This window comes from Arachis stenosperma, chromosome 10 (genome assembly GCF_014773155.1).
Source record: "Arachis stenosperma cultivar V10309 chromosome 10, arast.V10309.gnm1.PFL2, whole genome shotgun sequence".
Taxonomy (NCBI): Eukaryota; Viridiplantae; Streptophyta; class Magnoliopsida; order Fabales; family Fabaceae; genus Arachis; species Arachis stenosperma.
In genome coordinates, this window is record NC_080386.1 from 127,452,303 (window position 1) to 127,471,000 (window position 18,698).

The window sequence follows — 18,698 nt, forward strand, 5'->3', positions numbered from 1 at the left end:
ACCAGGCGAACTAGGCCCGTATTGGGCTTGAGGCTCAATCCAACCGCTTATATATGAAGAGCATCAGCTCTCATTCTTCCCAAAGCAAGGAAGAAACACTAAAGCTTGCATTGGAGAAGCCAACAACACCAAAACCCTTAATCCGATTTCAAATTCACTTAAATTTTAATCCGGAGCTCCGATCACTGCACTTTTTGCGGCCACGCAACCAGCGCGTCGAGCTCTACAAAGCCCAGTACATTTTAAGGTAAGGAAGCCACGTTTTCTTTTTCAATTTTCTCTTTCCCAAATTTGAAACTCAATGTGAAATTATGTTAAATTTTGCATGATTTCGGTGTTTAGATTCGAGTTACTTGCGAGTATTATCAGGTTTAGCTCGTTTAAGCTGTGGGTCAGATAAGCACCCTCAAATCCTTGGTATATATGTTAAATTAGTGAGCTCTATTTTGATTATAGTGGTAATTATGATAATAGATTGAAATTGAGTATTGGATGTAGCCAATTTGAGGATTTGGAAGCTTGAGGTCAAGTTTCGGAGGTCGGGTTTCGCTGGTGAGGTATTGGAATTTTGGAAACTTGTGGTGCGAGAACGCTTGAGGTGTTCCGGGTTTATCAAAAAATCGGCCAATGTATGGTTTTGATTTCTCGTATGTAATATATAATGTCGTGTGAAAACTTAGGCTAATTGACCATAAGATAGGTTTAAGCATGTATGTATGTTAAAAGTTAGTAATTTAAATATAAAGGTTGATGATTGATGATTTTGATGATGATTGATAATGAATTGTGAAGGTTGATAATTTGATGAGAGATGTGTTGTATAATGTTGGTTGTGATGGAGATAGAGTAATATATATGAAGTATATGTAATTGAGTAATTAGGTGAGAAAATTATTGAATGAGTGTGTGAATTGTTGAATGATTAAAGGAAGCAAATTTGGCGTTGGTGTGTTAGCTAATGATATGTATGTGGTGGTAAATTGATGATTTTGATTGTTTGATTATGAAATTCTTGTAAGAAATTGTTTAAAACTGAGGTATGATTGGTTGTGGTAGGATATAGGGCTGTGTTGCTATGATATGGTAGGTTTTGATGCTAAGCATAAGACTCTGTGTGGTAGGATGTTACATTATGATATCAGAACAGTTTGTTCCTGTAGAGCCTGAGGAATGGACTGACTATGCTTCTGAGCATACTCCAGCTATGTGTACATGCTATTTGCTACTGCTGTGCAAGCTTCTGTTGAAGGGATGGAGTGAGCAAACTAGGAACAGTGATGGAGGCGGTAATGAACCTGGTGGTAGAGACAACTAACGGAATTAAAACTTGTGCAGCTGAAGTAAAGGTTGATGTCGTCTAGTTAGTGTGAGAAGGAGATTCAAGCCGGTTTCCGGTTGAATGGATTAATAAATAAGATCGTAATGATAAATGATCAGAGTGACGCGGGAAAAGTAGGTTGAAGCATCAATATAGTGAGAAGTGTGTAGCCTTTGGATTCTAAAATTTGAATGTAGATGTCAGATAAAGCTAAAAAAACCCTTGTTGTTGAACTTAAAGGTTGAGCCTGAGACCTCTAGTATAACCATTGAACTCTATCGAATGAGGACTCATGGAGTTGCTCATTGGAAAAAAGGAAGTATATGTGGAGTTTAAAGAAATAAATTTTTGAGAGCAAAAATTTCTGTTAGGGGGTAGAATGTAAAACCCACAAAATTTGTAAATAATTAGTCAATAAATTAATTATTAATCCAAGAAATTATAAAATAGAATTTTATAGTTTAATGAGATAGGATTAATTAAAATATAAATTTTGACACTAATTTTAAAAAGTTTGACCCAAGATTAAGCCGAACTGGGCGAACCGGATATGTATTAGGCCCAAGACCCAATCCAACCCTTTATATATGAAGAGCATCAGCTATGCTTCTTCCCAAAGCAAGGAAGAAACGCTAAAGCTTGCATGGGAGAAGCCAAAAATACCAAAACCCTTAATCCAATATCAAATTCACTTAACTTTCAATCCGGAGTTTCGATCGCCGCACCGTTTGCGGCCACACGACCAGCGTATCGAGCTCTACAAAGTCTAGTACATTGTAAGGTAAGAAAGCCACATTTTCTTTTTCAATTTTCTCTTCCCCAAATTCGAAACTCAATGTAAAATTATGTTAAATTTTGCATGATTTTGGTGTTTAGGTTCAAGTTAACTTGCAGGTATTATCAGGTTTAGCTCGTTTGAGCTGTGGGTCAGGTAAGCACCCTCAAACCCTTGGTATATATGTTAAATTAGTGAGATCTATTTTTATTATAGTGGTAATTATGATAATAGATTGAAATTGAGTGTTAGATGGAGCCAATTTGAGGATTTGGAAGCTTGAGGTCAAGTTTCGGAGGCCGGGTTTCGTTGGCAAGGTTTTGGAATCTTAGAAACTTGTGGTGTGGGAACACTTGAGGTGTTTCGAGTTTATTGAAAAATCGGCCAAGGTATGGTTTTGATTTCTCGTATGTAATATATAATGTCGTGTGAAAATTTAGGCTAATTGACCGTAAGATAGGTTGAAGTATGTATGTATGTTAAAAGTTAGTAATTTAAATATAAACGTTGATGATCGATGATTTTGATGATGATTGATAACAAATTGTGAAGGTTGATAATTTAATGAAAGAAGTGTTGTATGATGTTGGTTGTGATGGAGATAGAGTAATATATATGAAGTATATATAATTGAGTAATTAGGTGAGGAAATTGTTGAATGAGTGTGTGAATTGTTGAATGATTAAAGGAAGCAAATTTGGCATTGGTGTGTTAGCTAACGATATGTATGTGGTGGTAAATTGATGATTTTGATTGTTTGATTGAGAAATTCTTGTAAGAAATTGTTTAAAACTGAGGTATGATTGGTTATGGTAGGAAATAAGGTTGTGTTGCTGTGATATGGTAGGTTTTTAGTGTTAAGCATAAGACTCTATGTGGTAGGAATTTATATTTTTATACAAAACTCATTTTCAACCATTCTTGAACTATTGGAAATATCATTAAATAAATTTTCATAAAAATCTATTTCATTGAATTTTCAACTCGAAGGACCGATTACGGCTCACCGAAGTTGGCCAAAAACCAGTTTTACAAAATTTATCAATTTTCAAGGGGTTCACGAGCCATATCAGTTTCTTTATCAATATAATACCTCTCAACGATCCCAATTCACTCCTTTACTATCAACCAAGTTAAAGCTTACTTAATTTACACATTACAACTTTAAATCATCATTTTCACACCTCAATTTTATGCCTTATCATTTAATGCATTTCATCAACTTATTCATTTCAAAAACCAATTCAAACCACATTTTAAACCTCCTCAATGACCCATCATCATTCTCAAATTATATCAAAATAATTTATGACCTAAATCACCCAAAAACTTTTTACATATTCAATACAATTTTAATAATTACCAATCCAAACATAAATCACACATTCCATTCTATCACACTTACTCGGACTTACCCGGTCATGGCCTTAGGCCCAAAATTCACAGCTTCTGACCCAACATTCATCTATTTAACTGCTGAATCATAAACACACAATCACCATCCAAATTCAATTTCAACAATGCATCAATTACAACATATCAATTCCATCCAATTACACAATTGAAGCTTATTCCTAGGGGTACCTAGCCTAGGACTTCATATCACATTACATGGTATTTAAATGAAATTCAAATCATACTTTAATGTCCGTGATTTCCAAACTCTCGGAGCCTTGTAATTACTCCCGTACCAATATCACGTTGAGCAAGCTCCGCCTTACGCCCAAAATCAATCCAACAAGCTCTAATTCATCCAATTACATAATTCACATAGTCTCAACCTAGGATTTTCGCATAAAATAGGAAAAATAGGAGGAATTGAGATTTCTTACCTTGCTTCACTTAACCTTGGGATGAAACCTCAATAGCACTTAAGGTTGGACCGTCCCTAAACACCAAAAATCAAACCCTTTAATATTTAAACCCCAAAAATGCAAAATTAGAAATAATAAAAACTGATCATAGAATTTGAAATTTCTTACTACTTTGTTCAGATAAAATTAAAAAATATTTCGAGACGAACGTGTGGCCACAAATGGCTCATCAATCAGAGTTTCAGAGAGAAAGTTATGAGCAAAAGAATGAGAAGATGAATAATAAAAATGGCTCTCAAATAAGCTTTGGGTGAGGGTAAGGGTTGGTTTGTGGCCCACCTTGGTCCCGATTCATTTGTTTTAACCTGTTGGCTTAATTTTAGGTCAAAACCTTTAAAAATTAGTGCTTTAATTCGTATTCCAATTATTTTTACTTCCTAAATTATAAATTTTAGTTTCTTAACATTCTTCACTCATAATTAATTGTCTCAATTGCAGTGTCAGACAAACTTAAACTGATACTACTGGTTAAAATACCAATATGCATTTTTATGTATTTTTTCGAAATATATTACATGTTCCACTCAAAAAAATTCTTCGAATCCAATTATTATCATTAAAATTTCAAATTCCTAGGTTTTAATTTTTTACCATGTCCGGGCGCGTTTTAACTATTTTAATTTAATGATTAATTATCTAATTAATCCTTTTATAAATTTTTCGGATTTTACACTAAACTGGCTTTTTGTTTATTGTTGGTTATTGTTATGTTGGTAATTGTGATTGTTGTTTGTGTAGCATGAAAATAGTAAAAACCATTTGGATATTGTGTAATAGAAAAGCATAAATGTGGTGGTTGTGATTATTGTACCCTATGAACAAATGAATAGAAATGATAACACAATATTTTATTTTGTCATTGTTGTTGCTAATTGTAATTTAGAAATGAAGGAATATGAAGGTAAAGAACAATAATAAAATTTTAAACATTTAATTATAACATTCAGCTTATGTTAATTATTTTTAAATTTATCTGTGTCAAACTAAACACTATCAAAAAACAACATAAAGTATTTAACTCAAACCAAAACACATACATCCTGATACATGAAACTCAAAAACTATAAAGTTCAATGTTTAAAACCAAAATATCTCAATGAAAAAATTTAAATTTTCAATTCTTGAATTTTCTTGGTGGTTTGAACTCCAAGGTTGGTATAAATCACAGAACGCTACGCAACCTTGAAGCTATAGCTGCAGATGCACCAACCCTTGGATCAATACGAGCAATTGTTGGTGGTGGAGTATTTGAAACTAGAATAGTGAGTAGTGGAGGAGCATTTGAAATATTTGGTGGAGGAGCACTGGTGGCTGGTAGAGGAATTGAAGCTTATACAGTTGGTGATGGTGAAATAGTTGAAGGATGAGGTTGACTTCATTTTTGTGGGAGCTTTACTGGCCTTGCCTGGGGTTGCACAACAGCTGTTGTAACTTGTAAGACAATATTTAATTAGATGAAAAAATATATATAAAGCAACAAGAAAAAAGAATAATAATTAAATTAGGCACTAATATTGGAGTACATTTGGAAATTAGGTTGAATTGGTGGTTGGAGGTGGTACTTGAATATGATTCATAACTTGGTTGGGTAGAGCAAGGGTAGCAGCCATAAAAATTGGGTTCATAATAGTAGAGGTTGGCTGTTGGGTGGGTTTTAAAATTTCAGTAGTTTTAGGTTGGTTGATACATGAGTTTGGAACTGAGTTAGGAGGAATGGCCCTAGAGTTTGGTCATGTTCTTAGTAAAACTGGTTGGGTAGGGATTTCAACCACCACCTCCTTATTTTTTTGGATGGTAGTTCTTCCAAATACGTTGGAACAGATACTCCATGCTCATAGTACACATGCACCTTTCTGTGGTTTCTTTCAGCATAGAAGCACATCTCCACGAGCTCAGCATAAGAATTTAGTTCCCTTAGACCAGTCTCTAAAGGCCTGTTTGGAACCAACCACCAACAGTGTTCTACCTTATCACATCCAAGCTCTTTGTAGTACTCCCTAATGAAAAACACAATCAATCTAGGTCAAGTTTCGAAATCTTTGAAATATAGTTCCTGATGTATGAGACGACACCGTTTTCACTCGTCACAAAGGATCTCCATGGGGACACACAATAGTAATGAGAGTCATCTGCAAACAACAAATGATCATCAAAATTACCATCAACCAGAAAGGCATAATAAATCCAAACCCTAACCCACCATGAAAACACATAAATTACGTACATAAACTACATACATACTTCTATTTTTAGCACATTCCGACCATAACTATTATCATCACGGACAAAAACAAACAATAAAAAACGAAACAACAACATACGAATAAAATCCAAACAAAAATATCCAGAAAAAATAGAACACTACAAAAGGGATGAACGAATGAATATCGACTTAACAATATAGAGAAAAGCCATGATCAAGAAAAACAGAGGAGTAGACAGTGGCTATTTTGTTTCTCCTCTTTATTTTAGTTACTTCTAACAACCAAAATACTTTTCGTCAGACCACTACGTGTGCAATAGAGATGAGACAATTATAGTGCGGTTGTTTTCTTTGAGAGAGAATGCTTTAGAAAATTCCTCTCAAAGTGGTGCATTGAAGAAAATAAGGAGAAGAAGAAGAGACGACGTTAGATTGAGAGAAGAATAGTCATTAAACATGTTAAATCCCCTCTATATATATTAAACGACGACATTTCTATTCTATTTGGATGCCAAATAAAAAACGACGTCGTTTTGGAAGTCTAGCATGGTTTATGTTAATCCAAATCATCTTTCTGTTGAAAAATACTTCAGAAACAATCATAAGTCATTTTTGTTAAATTCAAGAATAATATCGAGATTATAATAAGTTTAGAGACGACTTTAAAATTCGTTCGAAAGTTGAGAGACTACTTTAAATATTAAATAAAAAAATGTAAAATGCGTTAACAACAAGCGATGCATATGCACGTGAGCGCAATTATTTAGTAACTGGCCGGCATGGGCCAATCAATCCATATACACAATGTGGGACCCATTGGCCAGCTCCCTTCACTGACCTTTTTTTGCCTTTTTCCTCCATTTAGTAACAAAATAACAATAAGAAATAACTTAATATTTACTATATTATTTTTCGGAGGTTTAAAAAAAAAAGGCTCCATTTTAAATATTCCATTTCCATATTCATTTTATCTTCAAGTCACAGTGTGTGCCTCTCTTCTTAGTTCTTACTACCTCACCGACTCTGTTACCATCTTCCGGTGAATTGATCTCGGGAAAAAGAAAGGTAAGCAAAATCTCTGATCTCACTTGTTTCTGTTTCTCCATTTCGATCTGCACAGTGAACGAGCTTAATTCTCCTTTCTGAGTTTCCAAATCGAATATCGAATCTTATGTGTTGTTTTTGAGTTTGATGTGAAGTTTCACATTGTTCATGATTATTATTTTTTTCTTGATTACATGTTGTAAAATTCTACTTGATCGGTATTTTTTTAATAATTAAAAGGCATTGCTTATAATTTTTGCTTTTGTTATGGCCCAACCGGTGTTAATTGTGTGAATGTGGGGTTGGAGATTTGGATTAACTATTATTGAAATCACATTGCAAAGTTACTCTCGTGGCTTGCTATTTTCTGTGTTATTGGTTTCTGATTCACAAAAGGAAATATAAAAAATTACTGGCTACTGGTTTATTTAGCTTTGATTTGTTCATGGGATCACTTGCTTTTAGATTTTTTTAATTCCATTTGATACCCTTTATCATTGATTGCATGTACCTTGAGTGTGATGTGGTTTACAGGCTCTGAAATTGTTTCGTTTTCTTTAGATCTGTATTGTGAACAGTGTCTAAAGATAGTAGCAAAAGAGATGAAATTTTGATAGATTTCTTTACATAATTAAAGTATATTTCCAGAAATTGCTCATAAGATTCATGCATAAGAAATGGTAATTGGAGAGGAACTTCTGTGGGTTATGTTCTAGTTAACTGAGTGAAAAGCTTTTAAACTTTTATGGTGGCCTCTATAAATATGAATAAGAACTTGCTGGCCCGCAAAAGATTCCATTGTCGGTGTTAGCTATATATGATTGATGTTTTTCATATTTTTCTTATGTTAAAACAGTTATCTGCCGCACTAAGAGGTAATCAACTTATTTTTTGGACTGCGTACACATTCTAATGGTTTGATTATCATATCCGTTGTTTATTATTGGTGGTTTCTGTTATCCAATTTGCTTTGAAGTTATCTTCTTGTCATTCCACTAAAGCTACATGCAATGCTGCAATGTAGGTTTAGCCGCACAAGTTCTAAACTGACAGATAATGGGTCGTGGTGTCAGCGCCGGTGGAGGTCAGAGTTCTTTGGGCTATCTCTTTGGCACTAATGAACCTGCCAACAATGCCCCAGCTCCAGCTGCAGCCAATGCCCCGGCTGTAAACAATGCCCCAGCTGCACCAGCTGCACCAGCTGCAAGCCGTGAACGTCAGCCTGCAGATGGTGGTCATACCGAAAATGCTACTGTTACATCACCAGTTGATAAGCAAATTCCAGCTGGAATTCCTGGGAATCTCAAAAACAATTACCATCGTGCTGATGGACAAAACTGTGGCAACTTCCTCACGGTATTAACCCATGTTAACATCTCTTGTTGTCGATGTGGTCATTTGATTTGTACTGCATACTTGCGCTCCTTGTTGTTTATGCTCTCAATATTGTTGCTATATCCTTTAGCCTTTTCTAGTATTTCAAAGGCCAAGAGGAGGGTGTTTCACTTCCAACTGCTGTAGAATTTTCTTAAAATTATGCTGTTTCGTTAATCCTAATTATGGGATTTCGATTGACAGATATCTCATCATGCAATTCTGAATTATCCATATTAAGGATTGGCATTTCTTGCCCTCTATCCTTGACCATCTTTAGCTTTATATGTATTGTGTTTCCTTTATTTTATTTTTAACTTTCTTTCTCATAGCCGACCCCACCTCATAAGATAAGGCATTGTTTTAACTTTCTTTCTCAGTACATGAGCTTGAGTTGTATCTTACACTTTGTGGCACATGATAAAGAAGTTTTCTGATAGTGATATATCTTTGTACTAGCAATTTCATATGGTGCTTTTCTTGATATTATATCATTTCCATAAAATTTTATGGTATTTCACTGAATTATTTGTGTATGATGCTGATCTGCTGACCTCAAACACACTTTATCACTTAATGTGTTTTAAGATCTCAGCCAATGTGTTTCAAGGTGCATTTGCAATTATAGTTTTCACTATTACTGACATATTAGTAGTAGCTTTTGCACCATACATCAATTCTTCCTGCCTTGTTGTGTCCCTAATTCCTTCTTCATTTTTATGCAATAAGTTATATATGAGAAAGCTTATCTCATACACCATATAAGTTTCACATTCCATCTAATGGTGGAGGTCAGCTCAGTGAATTTGGCCAAAATGAGTAATATTACATCTCATTTTATTATCTTTAGGAGTGAAGATTGATAATTTCCATACTAGTGTACATTGTCTTCCTTGGTTATAAGCTTTGTTCGATATGCTGAGTTATCATCTATTGTTGATCATGGATTCCTTTGGTTGCAGGATCGACCATCTACCAAGGTTCATGCGGCTCCAGGTGGAGGGTCTTCCTTGAATTACCTCTTTGGTGGTCCTCCTCCTGAGAACAAGTAATTCATCACTGTGAAGAATGCTTTTCATTCAAGAGTTAAGTCCTTCATATGTGACTTACCCTTTTGTGAAATAGATAGTATTTCCCTATGTTTAGACTCATGAGTTGTTTCTTGTGCAACAATAAACCCATTTCCTTGACAATGTTGGAGTGGCCAATGGCCCAAACTATGGTGATTCATAGGTTTATTGTGATGTGCAATTATGTGTGTGTCATTTAATGTAAAATACTCTGCTTATGAGCAAATAGTATCCCCCTAATTGTTGTCCTACCTCTATAACTTCATCTTTATTTGGCTATCTTAAAGTTTCATCGCAATTATTGCAATCAAATCCTTATGTCTTGCTGATATAGTGAAATTGCTATGCAAAGCAGCAATGAGGGGAAATATAATTTTTTTGGGTTAAGAGTAGGTCCCCCTCCTTTTTGGTTTTAAATTGTGTCAACTTTTTCCTATGTGATAATGGTAAATAAATTGAATAACCGTTATAGAGGAGGGTTGGATATCTCTTGTTCACAAGGATTAAGGATTATAATTAGTTGTTCTCTGCCCGCTTTAGACTTAAGAGTGTGTTTGATAATTGGACTCCTGAATTTAGTCTGAAAAATAATTATGATTTGAATCATATTTTCTTTTATTTAAAACTAAAAAAGTTTTCTTAAATTTTAGTCTTTTCTTTTTTTAAACCCAATCATTGTTCCCTTCCTACCAATTAGAGAGACACCAACCCACAACTTTTTTCTCATCTATGGTAGCACTATGGGTGGCAAGCGGAAAAGCCCATCCGCCAAAAGCCCGCCCTTTAGTGGGCTGGCCTGTCCCGCCTTACCTAATGAAGCGATCCTGAAATCTTATTTTGCCTTGCTTAACAACGGATTGGCGAGTCAAACTTGTCAAATCTTTTTTTTTACTACTATTAAGTATTAAATAATATATATAATTTTACAACTATTTTAATAAATTTATAGTTTTTAAAGACATAACAAAATTATAATTTTTAAATTCACAAATATTAAAGTCTTTATAATTATAAATATGTAATAAACATAATCATAAACTAAGTTTTTTGAAATAAAATAATAAAACTAACATTGTCTAAAGTAAAATAAATATTGTCTAAAACATATAATTAAACATCTACAAATTTAGAACATAATCAATCAAATGTAAAATATAATCCAAAACATTAAATTAGAGCATTTTCAAAAAAATCATGAGCTCGGTGAAAAAGTCCGTTCCACCAAAACTCACGGTTTAAGCAATGCGATTAGGCAGGCTTTTGATGTGTGGTTGTCTCAATTTTTTAACCCGACCTATTTTTGACAAATTTTACGGATTGATCCGATAGATTTATGTCCGTTTGTCACTCTTAAGTAAAACTGCACTCAAACAAAGCAACTCGAAATTGGTAAGGAAAAAAAAAGTAGATTAAAAAAAATCACAATGGTCCACATTTTCATCTTTCCCTTTCACTCCCTCAGCCTCATACTCCTCCGACGAAAATAATTAAATTCCATTCCATGGGTGTTGTGCACCAGTGAGAGCAAAAGGTTGTAATTTGTTCTTTTACACTTCTACCATTTTTGGTTAATCCATGTAATATTGAATTATTGACTAGCCTCACCATAGTGTCTGAGTATTCTACCGATGATTAGCTCCCAGAATTACTATTACCATTAATATTCAGGGTTTTTTTATGTATTTTACTTTGAAGAAGTTCTTATTTGAGTTCAATTTATATTAATTTTAAAGGTAGATTAATACACACTTAATTATAAGTAAGAGCTTAGTCATCAGCATAAATACTTATATTTTTATAAAAAAATATTTTTTGTCTAAATTTGGAGTTTAATTTTGATACTTCAAGCAAATTTATATATTTATTACTAGGTATTTATTATTATTACTAGATATATACCTAAATTAATAATTATATCAGATGTATATTAAAATTAACTACTAAAATATTTGTGCATATAATTGGATGTTTGGGACAATATACAATTAGATATTTGTATATATCAAAATTAAAGATCATATTAGATGTACATTAAAATTAACCACTAAAATCAGTTATTAAAATAAAATATATAATTATATTAAATATATACTAAAATCAATCACTGATATAAAAAATATATTAAAATATAAATATATATTAAAAACGAATTAAATAACATATATATTTGTATACAAATACATAATAACTAATTTTAGTGTATAAATAATATTTTTGTAAAATATATGTAAAAATATAAAATTCATACTAAAAATAAATTAAACAATATATATTTTTATATACAAATACATAATAATTAATTTTAGTCTACACATAACATTTTTTAAAAACTAAATTCTTTTAATAATTACACCAATTTAATTTATAGCGAAAAAGAGAATTAACAGCTTCTATCAATATACTACGAAACGACGTCGTTAAATTTTGAAGAATATGATTTTGAATTTTGTTTGTTTCTGGATTTGGTGTCTGTTTTCCGTAGCGGAATTGAACCGGGAAATTCATTCATTCAAAAAGCACATTGAAAATCACTCATCATCATCCTTCCAATTTCATCATCTTCATTACCCTTCCACCACAACCACCACCACAGCCACCGTTACTGCCGCCACAGCCATCACAAATCCACAACAAAAGCAACAAAGACCTTTCAGACTCGCCGAAAATCTTGAACTGAAAGAATGAATGAAAATGGAGAAAGAAAGTTGTGTGTGTGAAGTGATGGATCCTCTCGCCAACTATTGGGGTCTCTCCCTCTTTCCCCAAATAATATCATCTTCTTCTGCTGCTGTCACTGCTTCTTCCTCTTCGAAGCCCTACGATCCCAACTACGATCTGGACTGCATCCATAACCATCTCCGATCCACGGTACAATTCCACTTCAACTCCTTTCAGCTCATTTTCACTTTTTATTTTTAATTTTTTTCCGCAGGTCGGAATTTATTTACTAAGTGTTGTCAATTTTCCAATTATTGTGTCTGTGTCCGATCTTTTGTTCCAGCTAAGAGTGGAATTTTAGGGTTTTGAGTAAATCACCAAAGTGCATTGTGTGTGGGCAATTTTTGTTCCTTTCTTTTGGGTGAAATTCGACGGGATTAAGTTACTTTGCTACTTTTTTATGTATGAATAGATGGTGTGATGCTGGGTTTCAAAATTTGAGTTCATTGTTTGACTTGAGTTTTTATAAAAAATGAAAAAAGCAGAAGAATTAGAGTGGTTGTAATGGATGTTGCAACCATAATTTTAATTGCCATCCATGCCTCTCACAGATACTGCAGATTCCTGCTGACGAGTTGAAGGCTGTGATACGTGAAAATCCTGGACTGTTTGACTCTGAAATCTCGAGTGATCCAGCATGTCATGAAGAAAATGATAATCCAGCATGTCATGAAGAAAATGATGTTGTTGCTGAAGAGGTTTTGGAGTTTCCTCGAAAACGGAGACCTGCTTTAGGCCTGAAGCGTGCTCGTTTCTCTTTAAAGCCAACTAAAATGTAAAATTACCTTCTCCAGTCTCACCCCCAATCCCATCCCTTCCCCCATTTTGTCATGCTGATTTTTTTTTTTTTTTTGAATTTGTTTCTCTCTTATTGTTTTGACAGTCAATCTGTTGAGAGTTTGATACCAAGGCAGGACCTTGATAAACTGAAAGATCCAGTGGAATTCTTCTTGGCCCATGAACGGCTAGAAAGTAAGTCACCATATTTCTTTTCCTGTGCACACATTGGATGTTGTTTCTAACGTTTTCTCTTGTTCGGTCTGCATTTGATGGATAGATGCAAAAAGAGAGATACAGAAGCTGACGGGTGTGTCACTTGAGTCAAATCCGTCTGATACTACCACTAATCCGCGACAACGTCGACCAGGACTTTCAGGGAATAATGAGAGGTACGATGCTAATTGTTAAATAATCAACTCTCATTGCCTTGTTTTTGATGTTTGTCATCCTTTTATTTTTAGTTTGTTAATATTCGTCATAATATCATATGGCTCAGGCGGGTCAAATACAAGCATCGATATCCAAAAGAAACTTTTGACAATAACAATTATGGTCCACCCTCTCAAGAGGCAAGTGAATCTGTTTGTCTTGACTCTGTTGGTGAGAGCGCAGACGAAGGTGGAGCTTGTATTACTCCGCTGGAAAATGAAGTAATTGGTAAGTGAATGACACTCTACAGAGCACGGGTTGATTTTTTATAATCTCTCTTGAGTATATGTTATTCGTCAATGAGTTTTGGCCTTCCCTCCTAGCATTAGTTGCTTTACATTTCTCTGGTTTTCTAGACTTCAGATATTGATATGATGTATTTTGCTGCAGATTCACCTGCTATTGAAGAGAACAAGACCAGTGACGTACTGGATAGATTGCTTCAATGCAATTCTGAAGATCTAGAAGGGGATGGAGCAATGACTCTCTTACAGGAGACTTTACAGATCAAACCAATTGCTTTAGAGAAATTAGTTGTTCCTGAGTTCCCAAATAATAGCCAAATTCTTGATATGAAATCATTGCATGGGAACTCATCAAAGCCAAGGAAGAGGAAACCTTTGTCCAACCTCGATAATTTATTGACAGGATTTAATAATAGGACGCCTATTAGACAGGACATAGGATGCCTCTTGCAGCAATCAGGTTCACCTACCCCGCCAAGAAGTCCATTTGCTCTATTACCTTTGTTGCAGCAGCACATTTCACGCGCAGAGCCATCAGTGGATCCATTTGCAGCTGACAGAAGTGATCCTTTATCCAACAGAACAAATTCTCCAGTCCCTCTGATACACCAGGAGCCCAATCTTATTGCTTCTGGGAAGCTGTCAAATGTACACTCTGCAAACATAATTGATGATGGTGTTGCCATCAGTAAAGCAAATTCAGCAGGTGACATGGTCAGGAATGGCTCCAGTTCTTCTGGAGAATCCAAGAAAGATCGTTCTGGGATGGTACGCACTAAACTGAAAAAATCCTTATTTGAAGAAATAATTGCAACAAATGAGACACATTCAGTGGAAGAGACCGTCAGAGATTGTGCTACTACACCCCAAAAGTCCGTGGAGGATAATTCAAGGCAACCTCAGCCTGATGCTAATATTGAGTCAAAAGGACCTCATTTTGGCATGGACGTGGATATTGGAGACAGTGAGATGCATTCAGTTGAAGACACCATTAGAGATTGTGCTAGTACACCTGAAAAGTCTCTGGAGGATAATCCAAAGAAGCCTGAGTTTGATGCTAATATTGTGTCAAATGGTCCTCATGTTGACATGGATGTGGATATTGGAGACAGTGGTATGAATGTGCTAGTACACTCTGCAAACATAATTGATGATGGTGTTGCTATTAGTAAGGCAAATTCAGCAGGTGACACAGTCAGGAATGGCTCCAGTTCTTCTGGAGAATCCAAGGAAGATCGTTCTGGGATGGTACCCACTAAACTGAATATACCCTTACTTGAAGAAATAATTGCAACAATTGAGACACATTCAGTGGAAGAGACCATTGGAGATTGTGCTATTACACCCCAAAAGTCCGTGGAGGATAATTCAAGGCAACCTCAGCCTGATGCTAATATTGAGTCAAAAGGACCTCATTTTGGCATGGACGTGGATATTGGAGACAGTGAGATGCATTCAGTTGAAGACGCCATTAGAGATTGTGCTAGTACACCCCAAAAGTCTCTGGAGGATAACCCAAGGCAGCCTGAGTTTGATGCTAATGCTGAGTCAAATGGTCCTCATGTTGACATGGATGTGGGTATTGGAGACAGTGGTATGAATGACAGAGTAGGGATGCCAAATATTGAAACAAATGGACCCTGTGAAATCGAGGATGACGTATGTTTATATTTCAAGCTTTTTCATCCTGAATTGTGGCAAATTTTGTAGCTCTGAATCAATCTATGTTTTGATACAGGCAGAGAATATGCAGGCACATGCAGCTGCTGTGCCATCAGATGATTCTAATATTAACCTGGTGAATCCTCCAGGTATGCACATTTTTTCATCTGGTTCTGATATACATGCACAATGGCTGGTTAATTCATGGCTGACCCCAAGCCATCTCTATAATGTTTCCATTTTGTTATTTTAATTAAGAAAAATAGAGTAATAAGACAAGTATGTTCTTGAAGTTTTTTTTTATGGGCTTGAGTCCCTAGGGAAAAAAAGTATCAAGTAGATTTTTAAAGAAACATTACGATCAACTTATAAGTCCCTGAGAGAAAAAAAAGTTACCAAGTAAATCCTGAAAATTTGCAAGGGTGGACTTATAGGTTAGAAGGATGAATTGTGTCTAATATTTCAATTTTCTAGGGACTTATAAATCTAGTGTTTCAATTCTCCTTTCTCCAGGGATTTATTTGGTACTTTTTTTTTTCTCAAGACCTATAATTCCATTACAAAAATTTGAGAGATTTACTTGGTATTTTATTTTTATTTAAGGACCTATAAATTTGCAAAATTCTTTAGAGATCTACTTTTCCTATTACTCAAAAAAATATTTTTTATTGTTATTTTCTTCCCATGAGATCTCTTTGCCATAGTCATTTAATCAATTCACTTGAAATGAAATGCACCTTTTTTTAGCAGTTTGGTACACTAAGCCAGTTTTATCTTAAATGCATAAACAACTTTATTGATCCCTTGTTTTCTGCAAAAAAATTGTCATACTTCACCATTTAACCTATGGTTTTTTAATCTTTTCTTCTAAGGATTCATAGACTTAATTTACCTGTTGTAGAGAGTGTGTGTGTGTGTGTGTGTGGATTTGTTGAAAACTGCCAGTTTTCGCTTTTCGATAGAGCTGAATGCTGCCATTAATTTTATCAATGTCGTTGGTCTTAGTGGGATAAGTTTTGATTAATTTTTGTTGTTTACACATTATGACAATTCAGGTACTTCCCTGATAAATTATTTTGATCTGAAATCAAGGGAGGACATCTTTTGTGTATTACCTTTAGCTTTACTGTTGATAGTTCTAAGTCAGTTGTTTGTATGGATTAGCAGATCAGTCAGACACCACTGGGTTTCAAGCCAATGATTGTGATAAAGATTCCAGAAGATCAGATGATGGTTCAGAACAATGTTTACAGGTTAACAACTTTGCTGCTTTCCTTTTTGTTCCCCTTTCAGTCTTTGTATTTGAATCTCATTTCAATTATTATTCGTTATATCATGTATTAGCAAGGTAGATAGTAGCCTCTATTCAAACAGTTTCTTGTCTTGAACTAATGATGTATTGGGCTTTATTTACAGAAATTTCATTTCCCTACACTCTTCCCTATCTTAAAGGAAAAGCCAAATTGTACTATACATTTAAGACTATTAATAGACAGGGTGCATTTAAATATAATAATTACAAAAGTTATGGTTTTGGAGCTGAATCTCTGTCCCTGGTTACAGGAAAAGACATATGGTAATTCTTTGCCTGATAATAGACAAAGGAGAGATAGGTGTTCGAGAAAACAACATATAGATAGAAGTCTTTCTCGGAGGCAGTCCCTTGCAGGTTTTCTACTGCTCGTTGATCTCATCAATTTATTTTCTATAATATTTCTGTTATAGTCATTAACTTATGCTTTATCTTCCCAGCTGCCGGTACATCATGGGAGGCTGGACTAAGGAGAAGCACCAGGATCAGGACAAGGCCTCTGGAATATTGGAAAGGGGAAAGAATGGTGTATGGTCGCGTACATAATAGTGAGTATAATCGTAATGCTTTATCATGGGAGCACACTCGGTGAAGCTGGAATTTAGCTTCATCCTTTATTTATTGATGGTGGAAATGTTGCTATACTTGATTTCTTCCCTTACTATTTGTTGTCAAGTCCACAATCTAATCTAAAACATTTCCAGTGTAAAATATTTTACAGTTACAAATGTAACCACTGCACTGGGTTGTTTGCTCGCTTCCAAAAATTGTTATGAAATCACCGTATAATAGTCTGTTGCCAATTAGTGTAACATTTTAGTATGTAACTAACTATTTTGATTAGTAACAAGCAAATGGGTCAAAGATTCTGCATTATTGGTAAAAAGCTGAGAATTTATTATTGGCTGTATCAATTAGCTTTGTGTGTGAGGTGAAGTTGTGAAAGTCAGTGTCCTTAGATGTTTTTTACTTGTCCTTGGCATTGTTCATTGGGTTGACAAAAATTTATCTGTGCAGGTTTGGCCACTGTCATTGGGATTAAGTGCATTTCACCAGGAAGCGATGGGAAACCCACTATGAAGGTGAAATCTTATGTATCCGATGAACACAAAGATCTTTTGGAGCTGGCTTCTCTATATTGAAAGTATACGAGTTTAGTCGATTTATGTTTTCGAACGTCCTTAATTTTACTTTGCTCTTGTAACAAAGAGGGGAGAATGTATACTATCTAATTCGCCTTGCTACTATTACAAGAAAGACCTTCCCTCTTCTCAAGTTACCCCTCCCCTTTGTTGAAACACTATCATTGGGAAAACGGACATGTATAAATGGATCTTAACTTGTTAATTGCACGATAGTCCTGTGTTTTCTTTTATTAAACAAAAGTATATTGCTTTGGATTAGAAGAGATCGATACGTCTTATAAAGCAAAGGATTATATCGTTTTATCATTTATTTTTTTGTTAGAAGTTAGGTGATCTTTGGCGAAAATTGACAGAGACAAACTTGGGTATTTTTTTTTTCGGAATTCCATCTTTTTAATTTTTTTCACTTGAGTTTAAAATGTGATCTTTTACCATATATTCTATAAATGGAACTAAGAAAGAAATATGAGAGATAAAAAAAATTAAAAAATTAGAAATTACACTTTACACATTTAATTAAAAAAATTAAGAAAATACATCTCTATTTGTTTATAGTGCCAAAGCAGTTTATCTGCCTTGTCTTGTGGTCACCCACTAAAAAACGGAGTAGGTTAGCAGTTTGTCAAAATTATATGGGTTAAATATGTTCGGTCTAGTGGAGCAATATCTATTGGTCAATGATAGACTCTTAAATGAATCAAAATTATATGGGTTAAATATGTTTGGTCCAGTTGAGCAATACCTATTGG

General features: G+C 34.5%; 2 protein-coding genes across 3 annotated transcripts; both read left to right on the forward strand.

The window, feature by feature from the left end:
- The first annotated feature begins 7,064 nt into the window (after positions 1-7,064).
- LOC130954648 (protein SPIRAL1-like 1) lies at positions 7,065-9,909 on the forward strand. Of its 2 annotated transcripts, XM_057881404.1 has the most exons (4): positions 7,132-7,235; positions 8,071-8,089; positions 8,239-8,570; positions 9,551-9,909. In XM_057881404.1, exons 3-4 carry the CDS (start codon positions 8,271-8,273, stop codon positions 9,638-9,640), a joined length of 390 nt encoding a protein of 129 aa, XP_057737387.1. In that variant the 5' UTR covers positions 7,132-7,235; positions 8,071-8,089; positions 8,239-8,270; the 3' UTR covers positions 9,641-9,909. The 2 variants fall into 2 exon arrangements, with proteins under 2 accessions (XP_057737388.1, XP_057737387.1); XM_057881405.1 differs by lacking the exon at positions 8,071-8,089 and having other exon boundaries at positions 7,065-7,235.
- A 2,270-nt stretch (positions 9,910-12,179) lies between these two features.
- Positions 12,180-18,151, forward strand: LOC130954902 (centromere protein C-like). The gene is made up of 11 exons (XM_057881676.1): positions 12,180-12,526; positions 12,928-13,151; positions 13,260-13,348; positions 13,434-13,545; positions 13,653-13,813; positions 13,976-15,489; positions 15,569-15,641; positions 16,660-16,745; positions 17,056-17,161; positions 17,245-17,352; positions 17,822-18,151. Exons 1-11 carry the CDS (start codon positions 12,344-12,346, stop codon positions 17,944-17,946), a joined length of 2,781 nt encoding a protein of 926 aa, XP_057737659.1. The 5' UTR covers positions 12,180-12,343; the 3' UTR covers positions 17,947-18,151.
- Positions 18,152-18,698: the final 547 nt, after the last annotated feature.